The following is a 17,338-nucleotide window of genomic DNA, read 5'->3' as shown; positions in this document are numbered from 1 at the left end:
GAAGAAATAAAATCTTTAAAACCAATCAATCAATTAATCTCTACTAAGTCAGCTATAATAGATAACAATGCTTCAGAAAGTTATGGTTCCCCTGTAGCCTGGCAAAAAAGGAAGGAGGTAAAGAACAGCACTATCTGTGCCCCCAAGAGCATAAAGATTAAAGCTGTGCCCTTTCACATCAATAACCTTAATTTTTATTTCAATCAAATTTTCTAATTTATTGCTAACCAAATTTTCATAAAAGTCCTTTCTCTTCTTACTTCAAGAGTTAAAATCTTATAGGGTAGGACTCTATCCTGCTTCTAGACAGAAAGAGCATATGTAATTCACTTGATAATTTTTTTCATTCTGGTTAGCAAATGAACTCTATTTTAAGCAACATATACCAGACACATCAATACTGTAAGCACCAGGTAGCTGATCTGGTACTGTAACCACTTAATTTCAAAAGAAATATCAGCATGGGGTAACTGGGTGATGGACACTGAGGAGGGCACATTGATGTAATGAGCACTGGGTGTTACTTTCCTAGCTCCAAAGTAGCTTTTATGTATAAAGATGCGATTTTTTAGATATATTATGAAGTCAAAATAACATCTATCTTTATATTAAACAAAAATTAAGAAATATCATTATGAATGTTGGATGATTAATAAGCTACATGAACTTTATCTGAAAATATTGCTAGTAGGAAAAAAGATCCTTTCTAGCCCAAGTACCTAAAATTAACACAGGAAATAAAGTTATTCTATGTTTTAATATTCCCAAGGACCACAAACAGATCACCTAAACAATATACATAAATAATAAAAATATGGGGATGCCTGGGTGGCTCAGTTGGTTAAGCAGCTGCCTTCAGCTCAGGTCATGATCCCAGCGTCCTGGGATGGAGTCCCGCATCGGGCTCCTTGCTTGGCGGGGAGCCTGCTTCTCCCTCTGCCTCTGTCTGCCTGTGCTCACTCTTGCTCCTCTCTCTCTGACAAATAAATAAATAAAATCTTAAAAAAAAATTTAATTTAAAAAAATATGCAAACACTCTATATCTTAAAGTAGGTCCTAATTTACTGTATAAGTATCTGTACAGCCTGTTATTAATTTAAAAGTTAATATATATGTAAATCAAATCAGAGCTGTAAATTAAGGACAAATTCAAATACTCCCAAGTAGTAAAATTTAACAATTTTCTTTTCTTCTTAATGTAAATAGGTTTATGGTACAAATATTTGATCCAAAATGTATTTGGTACTTGTTGCTTTTTGCTATGGTAGTACAAGGAGACAGCAGCTGATGCTATTCAACTTTTTCAAGACTTCTGAGAGTATCAAATATAAATCTATTAGAGGCCAGTTTAATATATAAGTTGCACAAATAGAAAGACCTTTTAAGGGTAAGAGGCATTTTCCCTTTATTTTACATAAGAAAAAATACTAAAGGACAAAAGTCTAAAACTAATTTCTCCAAGTTTATTATTATTGTTGATTTATTATCAAAAAATGGTAATCTATAAGTACAAAGGTAGTAAGCTTAGTTTTCTGAATTTTTAGTGGACAAAACAATTGCATTTGAATTAAGAAGTTGCTCTTTAAAGAACCAGACTCACTCCCCTCTGGAATTATATGCTTATTCTTATTAGAATAAGATTTATTTACTTTTATTTTATTTATTAATTTAAAACTAACAGGTAAGATTTCAGGTTCCCATCTATAAAGAAAGACAAAAAGGAAAGCCTCAGCTTCCAAGGTATAGAATATTAAAAATATAAATGTTTCATAAGTCATTTTTGTGTTATTTGTGAGGGAGTAAAACAAATGAATAAAGGGTTTTAAATAACCCCGATTAGGGAGCCTGGTGGCTCAGTCAGTTAAGCATCTGCCTTCAGCTTGGGTCATATTCCGAGGGTCCTGGGATTGGGCCCTATGTCTGGCTCCAACTCTGCAAGGAGTCTTTTGCCTCTCCCTCTCTCCCTTGCTCGTGCTCTCTCTTGCCCATGCTCTCTCACCATGCTCTCCCCTATGCTCTCTCTCACATAAATAAAATCTTTAAAACAAACAAACAAACAATCCCAATTGATGCTATTTAAGTTACTGGAAGGGCAAACACATCAGCAATAAATATCAGAAGAACATACAATATGGTCTTCTCTTGTTTCACATTTTTAAAAGAAAATTGCTTTTAAAGTTAAAAACACTACAAATAGAAATCAACAAAAATGAAAGTAGTCTTTAGCTAATTTCAAAATAAGGATCTACATAAATACTAAAACATCATTAACTCATTAAAATGGATATTTTCAATTTAAGTTAGTATTACTTCAAGTACTGGCTGTTATATATTACAGTAAAATTTGACAACTACCTAAACTTGAAGTCCAAGAAATACAGGGGAAAATTCTCAAAACTAAAAAAGCACCAAGCAAACAGATTATTCAATATATCTATATCTAAGGATGTATCTGAGACTTACAAGTTAATAATTTTACATTTTAATGCCAATAAATAAATCATATAAACTGGGTTTATCTGTTTGAACACCAAAAGTACATTTTCCCCTGACCCTTAACCTGGGACCTTTCTCAGATTCAAACATAGAAGAAAAGAAAAAGACACTTAAAAATCTCTGACGACTGGGGAGTCATGGGATCACGTCCCACATCGGGCTCCCTGCTCAGCAGGAAGTGTGCTTCTCCCTCTGCCTTTCACCCTGCTTGTGCTCTCTCTTGCTTGCTCTCTCTCTCGAATAAATTTAAAAAATCTCTAAAAATAAAAGAAAATAAGATAAAATAAAGTAACCTGAAAGACAAAAAACTTACCTGAGGGAGGTGGTGCAGATATAAATAAAGACTGGGAATAAATTGATAATAGGTATAACAGGGTGGTAGGTATATGGAGATTCATTATACTACTCTATCACTGTGCATTTCGATTTTAATAAAAAGTTATTCCTACCATGCACAGCCTTTAAACCAGGAATTCCATTTTTAGAATTTAGCCTATAGTTACATTGGACAAACATAACAATGTCAGTATAAGAACGTTCTGCAAAAAAGCCTAAATTTCCATTAAAGGATAAGTTGATAAATTGTGTTTATCTAAACATAGTAATGTCCTATATCTTTAAAAATTATGGAGGTCAATGAGGGAGATTGTGGAAAAAGATCCAGGAAAAAAGAAAAACATCAAGGGCAGAACAAGAACTCTAGTTTGAACATATTTAAGTAAACAAAATCAAACATTGATTTATGAACACCCATGAGATACATGTCCATATTCATGACAAATTTTTGGATGGCTATTTCAAAATCTTAATAATGTATATGTCTGGTTGGGCAGGAGATGGGGAACCAGAAATCTGTGAGAAGGAAACATTTATTTTGCAAACATTTTTTTATACTGTGATTTTTGGTGGGGGGCATGTGAACACATTATGTTTACTACATTTATAATGAAAAATAACTGATGTTTTAAATCCTTTTTCTACCTAGATGATTGTCATTCATTTAAGAACTGTCTGTGTTCAGGGTCAGTGCTAGGGAGGAAGGAGCTTGTCTCAAGCAAAACAGATGAGCCGTGACACTCTTACTGCTGATCCTATCTTGGGGCCCTTACTGTACCTCTATCTCGTCCTGATGACTGATCGATAAATGCACCATTACATCAAATATTTGTTCTAAAGACGTAAGTAAGATCCTTCCTTGGTGCGAGTCAAACAATTAACAATTTTTAATGAGATATAAGTGCCTGGTTCTGTGGGGGAATACAAATGAATAGGATTATAGTCTTGCTCAAAATGTTTAAAATCTTACAAAGAAAAAATATGCATCCTATGTGGAACAGAGACTAATTTGCCATGCAAACACATTATGCATTAAGACAAGAAGAAGTCAATGAGGAAATGAATAGTGGTTCGTTCATGCAGGAAATAAAGAGGGCAGATCTGATCTTAAGAGATGAGCTAGATTTAGATATACAGCAGAAACAGAATTACGTAAGTCACTGAAAAGAATGTACAGAAATAAAAAATTGAGACAGTGGACTAAAGATGGGAGACAGGAGGAAGTATAAAATAAGTGATCAGCAGGAGTAAAGTTCAAGGTGATATATATCCAAAAAACCAGGAAAAATTAAGATTTTGTAAAACAGGCAGAGTTTTAACAAGCATTTGGCAGCACTAGTGTGCTAGATAGGGTAAATTATCTACACGTGTTTGCTTCCTTTTGGCTTGCTTTCTTGACATGAAAAATAAAATAACAAACATTACTTCAATACCTCACTTCCAGACCCAGATTCTAGTGGTCTCTTCTTTCTTGGTCCAATAGCAGCAAGAGCTGTGAGGTTAGCATCTCTATGCTGTATCTGTGCAAGCTCCAACTGTTGTAACTAGAAGATGAAATAAAAGAAAAAAAACAATGTTTACACACAATCATGCTAAGAGGAGGAAAGAAACTGATCACTAAGCCTACTTCTGTGTTCTTCACCAAATAAGTTATAGTACAAAATAAATATCAGATTCCCCTAATAACCAAGAGCACATCATTTCCTAATGCCTTTACTCCAACATAATCTTTAGTCCTCAATCTATAAATAGAAGAGATAGAAATTAGGTAAAAAAGAAGTATAGAATAGAAGAAAAACAAGAAAAGAAAGGCATCTAGAGCTTAATCTTTTCTTACTTTAACCACAGGGAAGAAATGCCTGAAAAATAAATTGAACAGCAAATTGGAGAGATATTAACCAAACCATAGTCAACTTCTCCAGATTAAAAGAAAATTACTTGAAAATAAGGACAGTTTTTGTGTGTTATAGGGAACAGTTCTGTTATATGATTTACAAACTACCTTGTTAAAAATTAACTCATTTAACTCTCACAACCACATTGAAAAGGATATATTAATTACTATAATAGGATATGAAAATTATACATGTATTCATCCTTTTTTTTTTTTTTTAACCAAGGAAGACATGCTCTAAGAGCTTAGGAAAACTTCCTAAAGGTCACATAAATAATAAGTAGTAGAAACAGAACTCAGAGCCAAGTATTCTTGTTACAAACCCTTCCTACATATCACACTTTCACATGGATTTATTCTATATTTATCTTCATGCCAAAAATTGAAAGTACTCCTCAGCAAAGTAGGGATAAAGGGAACATATCTCAATATCAAAAAGCCTTATATGAGAAAAACTCACAGTTAATATCATTCTCAATGGGGAAAAACTGAGAATTTTTCCTCTAGAGTCAGAAACAAGACAGGGATGTCTACTGTCTACTGTCACCATTGTTATGTAACATAGCACTGGAAGTCCTAGCCTCAGCAATCACACAATAAAAAGAAATAAAATGCATCCAAACTGGCAAGAAAGAAGTAAAACTTTCACTATTCACAGATGACATGACAATCTAGTAAAAAACCCAAAAGACTCTGCCCCCAAATTGCTACAACTCATTCAGGAATTCAGCAAAGTGGCAGAATATAGAGCCAATGCATAGAAATCAGTTTTATTTCTATATACTGAGACAGAAGAAAGAGAAATTAAGGAGTCAATGCCATCTACAACTGCACCAAAAACCATAAGATACCTAGGAATAAACCTAACCTAAGAGGCAAAGAATCTATACTCAGAAAACACTCATGAAAGAAACTGAGGAAGACACAAATTTCATGCTCATGGATCGGAAGAGCAAATATTGTTAAAATGTCTCTGTTACCTAGAGCAATCTATACATTCAATGCAATCCCTATCAAAATACCACCAACTTTTCTCACAGAGGACAAACAATCCTAAAATCTGTATGGAACCAGGAAAGAGCCCGAATAGCCAAAGGAACATCGAAAAAGAAAATGAAAGCTGGTAGCATCACAATTCTGGATGTCAAGCTCTATTGCAAAGCTGTAATCACTAAGACAGTATGGTACTGGCACAAAAACAGACACACAGATCAATGGAACAGAATAGAGAACCCAGAAATGGACCCACAAGCATATGGTCAGTTAACCTTTAACAAAGAAGGAAACATTATCCAATGGAAAAAAGATGTCTCTTCAACAACTTGTATTGGGGAAACTGGACAGCCACATGCAGAATAATGAAAGCGAACCACTTTCTTAGATCATACACAAAAATAAATTCAAAATGGATGAAAAACCTAAAGGTTCCTAAAGGAACCTAAAGAAAGCCATCAAAATTCTAGAGAAAACAGGTAGCAATCTTTTTGACCTTGGCTATAATAACTTCTTACTAGATATGCCTCTGGAAGCAAGGAAAACAAAAGCAAAAATGAGCTAGAAGGACTTCATTAAGATAAAAAAGCTTCTGCACAACGAAGGAGACAATCGATAAAACTGAAAGGTAACTGATAAAATGGGAGAAAATATTTTCAAATGACATATCTGATAAAGGGTTAGTATCCAAAATCTATAAAGAACTTAAATTCAACACCCCCCCAAAATAAATAATCCAGTTAAGAAATGGGCAGAAGACATGAACATTTTTCCTAAGAATATACAGAGATGGCTAACAGACACATGAAAAGATGTTCAGCATAAGCCATCATCAGGGAAATACAAATCAAAACCACAAGGAAATACTACCTCACATCTGTCAGAATGGCTAAAATTAACAACACAGGAAACAACAGATGTTGGCGAGAATGTAGAAAAAGGGGAACACTCTTACATTGTTGGTGCGAATACAAGCTGGTACAGCCATTCTGGAAAACAGCATAGACGTTATTTAAAAAACTTAAAAACAGAGGATTGCCTGGGTGGCTCAGTCAGTTAAACGTCTGCCTTTGGCTCAAGTCATGATCTTAAGGTCCAGGGATCGAGTCCTGCATTGGGCTCCCTGCTTAGCAGGAGTTTTCTTCTTTCTTTCCCCCTCCCCCTTGCTCATACTTGCTCTCTTTCTTTTTCAAATAATAAAATCTCTTTTAAAAAATGTTAAAAATAGGACTACCGTACGACCCAGCAGTTGCACTGCTATGTATTTCCCCAAAGGATACAAAAAAATAGATTCAAAGGAGCACATGGATCCCAATGTTTATAGCAGCATTATCAACAACAGATAACCTATGAAAAGAGCCCTAATGTCCATTCATTGATGATGAATAAAGATGACATGGGAGGGGTGTGTCTGAGTGTGTGTGTGTGTGTGTGTGTGTGTGTAATGGAGTATTACTCAGCCATAAAAAGAATGAAATCTTGCCATTTGCAGTGACATGGGTGGAGCTAGAATGTATTATGCTAAGAAAAATACATCAGTCAGAGATAGTCAAATACCATATAATTTCACTCTTATGTGGAATTTAAGAAACAAAACAGATGAATATAGGGGAAGAGAAAAAGAGAGACAAGGAAACAAACCATAAGAGACTCTTAACTAGAGAACAAACCGAGAGGTAATGGAGGGGAGGTGGATGGGGGCGATAGGCTAAATGGGTGATGGGTATTAAGGAGTTTGACTGTTTTGATGAGTACTGGGTGTTATATGTAAGTGATGAATCACTAAATTCTATACCTGATACCAATTTTACTCTATATGTTAACCTGAATTTAAACAAAAGCTTGAAATTCAGAAGAAAAATAGCATTTGCTCTCTTAAGTTTTTAAAATGAAAATTAAAAAACTGAAAGAATTATTTTGCTGTAGTTTTTATCATAATTCACCCAGAATGCCCAAATCTACAAATCATAATTATTTAATATGTGGATACTAAACTATATAGTGAGACACATGAAAGATCCCCCATTAAAAGGCAAATAAGACATTAATACTGCAAAATAAATGCGTGAAACAGAGTATCATTCATGAAGGCAGATGAGTGTCAAATGGTATTCATTAAAAAAATAATAATAATAACCAAGTTGAAATGAAATATCACTACATGAATCCTTAACATCCTCCAGAAGAGGAAGAACGTTCAATTACCTTCAAAATCTTATTACTATAGAGGGAAAGGAAGGAAGAACCTGGCACTGGTTGCTAGACAAATATTCAAACAAGAAGGCTCCAAGATAGCCAACTGAAAGTAACCTATTGAGGAACTTGACACACACACATAAACACATACTGAAAATATTCTTTTAAAAAGAGCACTGACAAGGGACGCCTGGGTGGCTCAGTGGGTTAAGCCGCTGCCTTTGGCTCAGGTCATGATCTCAGGGTCCTGGGATCGAGCCCCGCATCGGGCTCTCTGCTCAGCAGGGAGCCTGCTTCCCTCTCTCTCTCTCTCTGCCTGCCTCTCCATCTACTTGTGATTTCTCTCTGTAAAATAAATAAATAAAATCTTTAAAAAAAAAAAAAAAAAAGAGCACTGACAAAATTTTGAACCTATTGAAACAAGAACGGGATAAAAATAGGAAATAATTTGTGGTGAAATAGGCAGTCTCAAGGACATAAAATAAACATCACTTTCAGATTACTTTATAATATTAGAGGAAAGATAAAAAAAAAAAAAGCCATAGGTAACTAAGTCTTTAGCAAGGAAGAAAACACAACTTAAAAAAAAAAAAGAAAATTCTCCACTTGTTTCACAAATTATAGGGCAGAAATTCATCTTTTAAATTGTGGACTCACTTATATATAAACTGCTAGAAAACTTTTCAGGAGTTAGAAATCGTCTTTTGTTGATGCTGGCCTTTTAAACAGAATATATCTAGTGTTAGAATCTGATGCTGTCACAGTCTGGAAATTCTAGATGACAAAATACAATTTTAGTTAATCTACCCAGCAGCACAAATCAAACAACAAGCTATATTTTAAAATCTTTCCCTGGAGAAAAATGGCATCTGCATTTTTCTTATAGTTACAAAAATGGCATCTGCATTTTTCTCATAGTTACAACAAATAAAAAGTTTTTAAATTGACCTCTGTCATCAATTTTCCACACCTATGTAGTAAAACACTTTCTCCCACTCTGCAAATTATACTTTGTTTTTCTGAAATCTCACATACAATATTGTAAAATTTTGCAAAGCTTTAACAAAAATTAAAACTGACCATAGTTTTGGTTTGCCCCATGTTCCAACAAACTTTCATAAAAATAATGTATCTTGGTCAGTACAATAGAGAAAAACTAGGCATTTTTAACCAGAAGAACATTCTAGGCATTAATGCAGATTTGGCATACACAAGTGGGGAAGATGATATGTAAGTCGAGTTCAGTAAAGACAGCCAGGCACCAAGTTAGAGGCTTGTGGGTAGAAACAGGATTGAAAGTGACATGATTATCTACACAGAAAACCTCAAGTAAGCTATAAAAACAAAAACAAAAATCCTCCTAGGACTAACAAATGCATTTAGCAAGGTTGCAAGATGCAAGGTGAATGCACCCAATAATCATTTCTAAATACTATTAAGGTACAATTAGAAACTTAGGTATAAACCTAAAACTAACGGATATTTGTATGTGATAAATCATAAAAGGTAGATGAAAGAAATATAACACAAATGGAAAGACATGTATGTGTTCATGGACTGCAACAAGACTCAACAGTGTAAACATTTCAATTTTCTCAAGATTTTAATAGATTTTTGAAAAACATTTTATTTATTTATTTATTTGACAGAGAGAGAGAGAGAGAGATACAGTGAGAGAGGGAACACAAACAGGGGTAGTGGGAGGGGCGCCTGGGTTGTTCAGTGGGTTAAAGCCTCTGCCTTCAGCTCAGGTCATGATTCCAGGGTCCTGGGATCGAGCCCCACGTCGGGTTCTCTGCTCAGCAGGGAGCCTGCTTCCTCCTCTCTCTCTGCCTACTTGTGATCTCTGTCTGTCAAATAAATAAATAAATAAAATCTTTAAACAAAACAAAACAGGGGTAGTGGGAGAGGGAGAAGGAGGCTCCCCAGTGAGCAGGGACCCCGATGCAGGGCTTGATCCCAGGACCACGAGATCATGACCTGAGCCAAAATGCAGATGTGTAGCTGACTGAGCCACCCAGGTGCCCCCAAATTTTTGCATATTTAATACAATTCCAATAATTTTTTTTAAACAGATATGGATAAGCTGATTCTAAAATTTTTATGGAGGGACCTGGGTGGCTTGATTAGATAAGCAGCTCACTCCTGATCTCAGCTCTGGTCTTCATCTCACGGTTATGAGTTCAAGCCCCATTTTGGAGTGGAAACCACTTACAAAAAAATAAATAAGGGGTAACTGGGTGGCTCAGTTGTTAAGCATCTGCTTTTGGCTCAGGTCATGATCCTGGGGTCCTGGAATCAAGCCCTACCTTGGGCTCCCTGCTCAGTGGGGAGCCTGCTTCTCCCTTTCCCTGTACCCCTTTACCCTGCTTATGCTCTCTCTCACTCTCTTTCAAATAAATAAATAAACCTGGATGAATGAATGAATGAAGTCAAATTTATACGAAAAGGCAAAGGAACCAGTAAAGCTAAATCAATTTTGAAAAAAACAGGAACAAAATTACACCATGTGATTTTAGGAATTATTTCTAGAGGGCAACAGTTATTAAAATAATGTGGTACTGATAAAGGAACAGACACACAGAATAATGAGACAGAATAAAGAATCAAGAAACAAATCCATATAAATATGGCTAATTGATTTTTGACCAGGGTGGAAAACAACTCAATCGAGAAAGCATAAAGCATAGTGTTTTCAACAAATGTTGGAGCAACAGGACATCACATGTGAAAAAATAATCTTGGTATTAAACCTCACACTTTATACAAGAATTAACTCAAAATATAAGAGAAAAAAAATCTTTGTGACTTAGGGCCTAGCAAAGAGTTAAGATATGGCTCCCAAAGCAGGTCCATTAAAAAAAACAAAAACAAAAACAAAAAAACCCTGACAAATTAGACTTGATATAAATTAGAAAAGTTTGGGGTGCCTGGGTGGCTCAGTGGGATAAAGCCTCTGCCTTCGGGCTTGGGTCATGATCCCAGAGTCCTGGGATGGAGCCTCTCATCAAGCTCTCTGCTCAGCGGGGAGCCTGCTTCTTCCTCTCTCTCTGCCTGCTTCTTTGCGTACTTATGATCTCCGTCTGTCAAATAAATAAATAAAATCTTTTTTAAAAAAATTAGAAAAGTTTGCACTATAAAAGACATAGTTAAGAGAACAGAAACCCCACACTATTTTTCTGTCTCCAAAGTCTATATGCCTTTTCTTTTTCTTGCTTTATTGTACAGGCAATATAACACAGAGTAACAGAGATGGAAGTATACATCTTTGCCTTTTTCCTAATCTTTGGAAGAAAACATTTGGTCACTTCACCATTAAGAATACTATTAATTGTAGGTTTTAAATAGCTGTCCTTTATCAAACTGAGGAGGTCCCTTCTATTCCTTGATTCTTGAGAGTTATTCTTATTAATAATGTTGAAATCTAATGTATTTCTGCATTAATTGACATGATCTTTCTTAGACTATCAATATGGTAGATCATATTCACTGATTTTTGAATATTATTAATCCAGCTTTGTAATCCTGGGGTAAACTCTACTTGGTCATGATATATTGTTTTTATATATTACTAGATTTGATTTACTAATATTTTTTGAAAATGTTTACATCTATGTTCATGAAGGATATGGAAATGTAGTTTTCCTATTTTGTAATGTCTTTCTGGTTTATTAGGGTAATGCTGGTCTCATAAAATGAACTGGAGGAATTTTTAACTCTTTTTTGTGTTCTGACAAATTGTGTAGATGTGGTATTATTAATTCATCTGTAAATGTTTGGGAGAATTCACTAAGTAAAATCATCTGTGCCTGGAGATTTCTTTAGTGAAAAGTTTTAACTATAAATTTAATTAATTTAATAATCATAGAACTACTGTAGTTAGCTACTTCACGGCTAAATTTTGATAGCTTGTGTTTTTCAAGAAACTGGTTTTTTTTAAAGATTTTATTTATTTATTTGACAGAGAGGGATAGTGAGAGAGGGAACACAAGCAGGGGAGTGGGAGAGAGAAGCAGGCTTCCCGCTGAGCAGGAAGCCCAATGTGGGGGTTGATCCCAGGGTCCTGGGATCATGACCTGAGCCAAAGGCAGATGCTTAACAACTGAGCCACCCATGTACCCTGAAACTGGTTATTTCATCTAAGCTGTCAAACTACTTGCATAGTTGTTCATTGTAGTCACTTATCCTTTCGACATCTGCAGGGTCTGCAGTGATTTTCCATCTTTTTTCCTGATATTGGTGACTTATATCTTCTTTTTTTGTCAGTCTTACTAGAAATTTATCGGTTTTGCTGATCAAAGAACCAGCTTTTGGTTTTATTGATTTTCTCTATTTTTTTCTTCTGCTGGTTGAAGTCATTGATTTTTGCTTTTATTTTTATTATTTCTTTTCTTCTGCTGGATTTGGTTGTATATTGCTCTTCTTTAACCAGTTTAAGGCAAAAGCTTAAATTATTGATTTGAGATCTTTCTTATCTAACATAAGCATTTTTTTCCCTATCATTTTACTTTAACCTATCTACATCATTACATTTGAAGTGAGTTTCTTGTAGAGAGATACAGGTTAGTCAGAGTTTTCAAATCCATTCTGACAATCTCTCTCTTTTAATTGGTATATTTTGACCATTTACACTTAATATAATGACTCAGCCATGTTTCGATTTAGGTCTACCATTTTATTATTTGTTTCCTGTTTGTTCCATTTTTCATTTTTTTTCCTTTCCCTACTTCTTTTGCATTATTCAAACATTTTAAATATTTCAATTTATCTTTTTTTTTTAACTATATCTTTAGTTTTTTAAATTTTATTTTAGTGGTGGCTCTAGAGATTACAATACACTTACTTAAATTTTCAGTCTACTAAGAATCAATATTTTACCATATCAAGTGGCATACAGACACCTTATGATGTCCCTTTTACTCTATATTTTGTTACAGTTGCTTTACACACACACACACACACACACACACACACAGAAAATTCCTGAAAATGTAGTAATTTTTGCTTTTAATATTTTAAAAAGCTCAAAAGCAGAAAATGAGTCTATTATACCATTTCTGTTGCTCTTTCTTCATTCCTGATGTTCAAAGTTACCCTTTGGTATCACTTCATTTCATTCTGAAGAACTTCAACCTCCCTAAACAATTCTTTTAGAGCAGGTCTGCTGGCAACAGATTCTATTCTTATTCCTTCATCTGACAATGTCTTTATTTCACTTTCCTTCCTACAGGGTATTTTCATAGGATATAGCATTCTGGGTTGGTTGACAGTTCTTTTCTTACTGCACTTTAAAAACATGTTGCTACTTTCTTTTTGGTCTCCATGGTTTCTGATAAGAACTGTACTATCATTTTAATTGCTGTTCCCTTATTGGAAAAGTGTACATTTCTCTGGCTAGTTTCAAGAATTTTTTCTCTATCTTTTGTTTTCTAAGACGAGATGTGACTGAACCTGAGTTTTTCTGTGATTATCCTGTTTGGAGTTTACTGAGCTTCTAGAATCTTTAGGTTTGTCCCTCTCTAAATCTGGAGGATTGTTAGCCATTTCTTTTTCAAATAAATTTTTAGCATTTTACTCTTTCTCTTCTGAGAACTTCAGTAACATTAATGCCAGACCTTTGGTCATTGGCCCTGAGGACAATGTCTCTGAGGCTCCAATTTTCTGATTTTTGCTTTTGATCCATTTCCCCTCTGTTACTTTAGATTAGATCCTATTCATCCATCTTCAAGTTCATTGACTCTTTCCTCTTTCATCTATTTTTGTATCTAGCCCATCCAACAAGTGTTTTATTTTGATTACTGTCATCTTTAGTTCTAAAATTTACATTTTAGAAATTTATGGCTGGGTTTTCAAGCCAAATAATTTTAAACAGTAGCCTAAATATTTTAAATATTATGTTGTAAAACTCCGGGTCTTCTTTAAATCTTTTGGAGTATGATATTTTTGTTTTAGCATGCAAAACAGGCCACCAGATTTAGGCCACAAATTCCAGTGTGTCTTCTGTGGGCTTAGGCTCCAACATCAGTTCAGTTTTCAAAACCTCTGTTGTGCTCCTTGAATCTGTCCCAAATATGTATTACTCAGTGGTCAGTCTAGGACCTAGCAGGGCTCTGTTTGTTCCATTCTTAAAGGTGTTATGTATGCTGACTAGAATTAGATTCACATAAGACAAATGTGTAGCTCAAGAGCAAGCCCCGAAGTTTAAAATATAATACATAGTTGCCTTCCTGAGCTCTCCCTATTCCACAATCTTCCCAGTAATTTTTTATTCCCCACACTCCTCTTTTTGTCCTCTGGCCAGAAAGCTGGGACTTTAGTTACTCTGCTTTGCCACACATTTCTGTGATTGTATTCATGTCTATAGTAAGCAGAAAGAATAGGAGTGGGGAGGTGAAAGAGCAATGGCAACCACACTGCTGGTTTAGTGGTATTTTGGATTCTCATCTTCTTCCCCAACTTATTTACTATTTACTTTTCAAAGTCTTCAAATAGCTTCTCTGTGCATTCTGTTCAAATTGTATAGCTGCATTCAGTGGAAGAGACAGTGTGGAGTGTTTTTACTCCATCAACTGGAACCTTTAAAAGCTGGTTTAACCAGAATTCTGACAATAGGTTTCAGTTAAGCTATATTCCTACTACATTTTGTTTCATAAACTTAAGCCTGCTTGTTCACTTACACCAGCAGCACACACTTTGGTCCAAAAAGACCTAACAGGCTTGGCAGGTTCTCTTTTAAGAGTATCCTCACTCTTTCCTTATGGCTAATGAAAAAGGCAGAAACCTTCATTTCCCTTATCACAGTCTCTCTGATATCAAGCAGAGGTCCCCTAAAACTCAAGTCGGTATCTTAGAGAGCAATAGAGCAATAATAGTTGAAGGTTATTTTATTCCTGATGTTTAGTACTTGTGTCTGTTCATTTTTAAGTACAGCTATGGTAATAGTCACTTTAATCAAGTCCAAAACACCTTAACAGATTACCTTAAAGATCATACAACCTCTCAGAGTAAAGTTCAACAGAGGTACTTCTTTATGCTAAGTACATAATTTTGAAGGACAAAAGATAAGGAAAAATAAAAATTAACGAAAACAGAATCCAAAACGTTAGGCAGGATTACAGGAGCTGAAGAATGAATAAATCAAGTATTCTACAGCCAAGTTCCTCCACAAATACAGGGACATATTAACAGAAAGAACTAAATTATTTAGATAATTGTGATACTGATACTATGGGAAATTCAAAAATGTGTTTCTTTTTTGTGCTTAAGGAAGGCAAGGCATTAAAAAATATATATATATAAAAACTGCAAGTACAAAAGACAACAGCCGAGCTGTCTGTCCTTTATAACAAATGATCCAAAAATAAGAAGTGCTGTCATCTTCAGTCTGATCTTGCTATGAGCTTTTGGAAAGTGATAGTAAGGTATAAAGCAAAGGCGAAGTTGAGAGGTAAGTTAATGTCTCCCAAAGCTTATGTGTGCTGTCTAGCAAAACCTACATTAGGAGCAATGAAAACAGTTAATGCTATAGTAATATTTGAAAGAATATAAAAAAAATAAGAGAAATAAGGTACATTACCTGGTTTTGAGTTCAGCAAAGAATTAAGAATAATGTCCTGCTTAGAACTCACAATTAATGTTAAGTGTATATAAAAATAACAATAAAACCTTACCACCAAACAAAAAATGTTTTTTAAATAGTAAAAATTTAAACAGAATTTTAGATATGTTTTGTAAAGATTAATTGACCAAACTCTAAAATTCTCAAAAATGCTTATAATCACTTCTAAATCACTGCAAGTTACTGGGGGCAAAACAAGGTTAATTCCTAAACTATCATACCACAAAAGTAGTAAACAATATCATACTAAATAGTATTACTGGGTATATCCTAGACCAAAGGAACCAACAAAGCAAGTTACAAAAAAATAACTACCCCCACCTCATCTAAAATTCAGGGATACCACAATAGAAACACAAGATCCCTTTCAAACTTTCAAAGAAAATTATTAGGCAGGCATTCCACCAAACCCAACAATATATGGTCTGATTATTTTTTTTCTCCCAATAACACTAGTTCTTATGTCAAGACACTGTCCAGAACACCTGAAATACTTGGAATCTAGAACGTAGAGTCCAATGCCTTGCTAGTCAGCCCTTCTAATCCATCCCTTTCAGGAAAATAACACGTTCCACATAATCTCAATTAGATACTTTCTTCTTTGACTTAAACATTATAATTGATTTACGTACTGTTTAATACAAATGCAATTTGTATTAGATTACAGAACTTCCTTCCCCCTACATCTTCCCCTTACATTTTTTTTCTTTTCAACCTTCTTTACAGTCTTCTTGAAATAAAACACACACACACACACACACAACTAACATGTTCCTGGATCAATCTCAAGCTTACGTATTTGAGTAAGATGGCATCTATCTTAAATGTTTCTAAAGCTTATGTTCTTAAGTTATTATTTTTTCCTTTTATACCTGACCTTTCCCTAAATTATGATAGCTCTGTAACATAAGCAGAACATGGACTGTTACATTCACAGTTTTCCTTGAACAACATGGGTTTGAACTGTGTGGTCCACTTATAGGTAACATTTGTCAATACAGTGTACTACTGTAAATCTATTTTTTTCTTCCTTATGATTTTCTTAACTTTTCTTTTCTCTAGCTTACTTTAGTGTGAAAATACAGTACATAATATACAGAATATACAACTTATGTTTTAATCAACTCTTTATGTTACCAGTAAGGTTTCCCATCAACAGAGGATTGTGAGTAGATTCATTTGGGGAAAGTTGAAAGTTGTGTGTGGGGCACCTGGGTGGCTCAGTTGGTTAAGTGTTTGACTTTGCTCAGGTCATGATCTCAGGGTTCTGGGATTGAGCCCCACATTGGGCTCCTGCTGAATGAGCTCAGCTTGCCCCTCTGCCCCTCCCCTTGCTCATGTGCACTCTCTTTCTCAAATACATAAACTCTTTAAAAAAAAAATCTTAAAACCTTAAAAAAAATTCTTAAAAAAAGTTTTATGTGGATTTTTGACTGCATAGGGGGATCAGTGACCCTAACCCATGCGTTGTTCAAGGACTGACTGTAGAAGGAAATGGGAGTAAATCTAAAGGAGTAAAGTAACTTTCCCCCAAAGTGAGATGCAGAAAATTGCAGGTTAGATCTAAAACAGAAGACTCTTGACTTCTAGTCTGGCGCTATTTCATTTATAATATGTACCTCTTCTACCAAAAGGACAGAACTTTTCTCAAGCTATACAAATCCAATACTTCAAAATTAATGCATGTAACCTCCTGATGACGCTCTAAACAAAATATTATCTTTTCTATGCAAGGTATACCAATCAAGAGATACAACGAATAAATGTCTCTTATGAAAAGTATCCACTGAAAAAACGAGAGAACT

At 34.7% G+C, this 17,338-nt stretch overlaps 1 protein-coding gene across 2 annotated transcripts in view; it reads right to left on the bottom strand.

The window, feature by feature from the left end:
* The window catches only part of TAF4B (TATA-box binding protein associated factor 4b), a 152,066-nt gene that overhangs the window by 40,165 nt on the left and 94,563 nt on the right, over positions 1–17,338 (bottom strand). For both annotated transcript variants that reach the window (XM_045065472.1, XM_045065471.1), the window contains exon 14: positions 4,266–4,376. In XM_045065472.1, coding sequence (XP_044921407.1) covers positions 4,266–4,376 — 111 coding nt within the window. The remainder of the gene's footprint in view (positions 1–4,265; positions 4,377–17,338) is intronic.

The sequence above is a fragment of the Mustela putorius genome, unplaced genomic scaffold, assembly GCF_011764305.1.
Source record: "Mustela putorius furo isolate JIRA1106 unplaced genomic scaffold, ASM1176430v1.1 tig00003858_pilon_pilon_pilon, whole genome shotgun sequence".
Lineage (NCBI taxonomy): Eukaryota > Metazoa > Chordata > Mammalia > Carnivora > Mustelidae > Mustela > Mustela putorius.
Note: the sequence above shows the minus strand (reverse complement) of the source record. Positions and strands in the feature narration are given on the sequence as shown.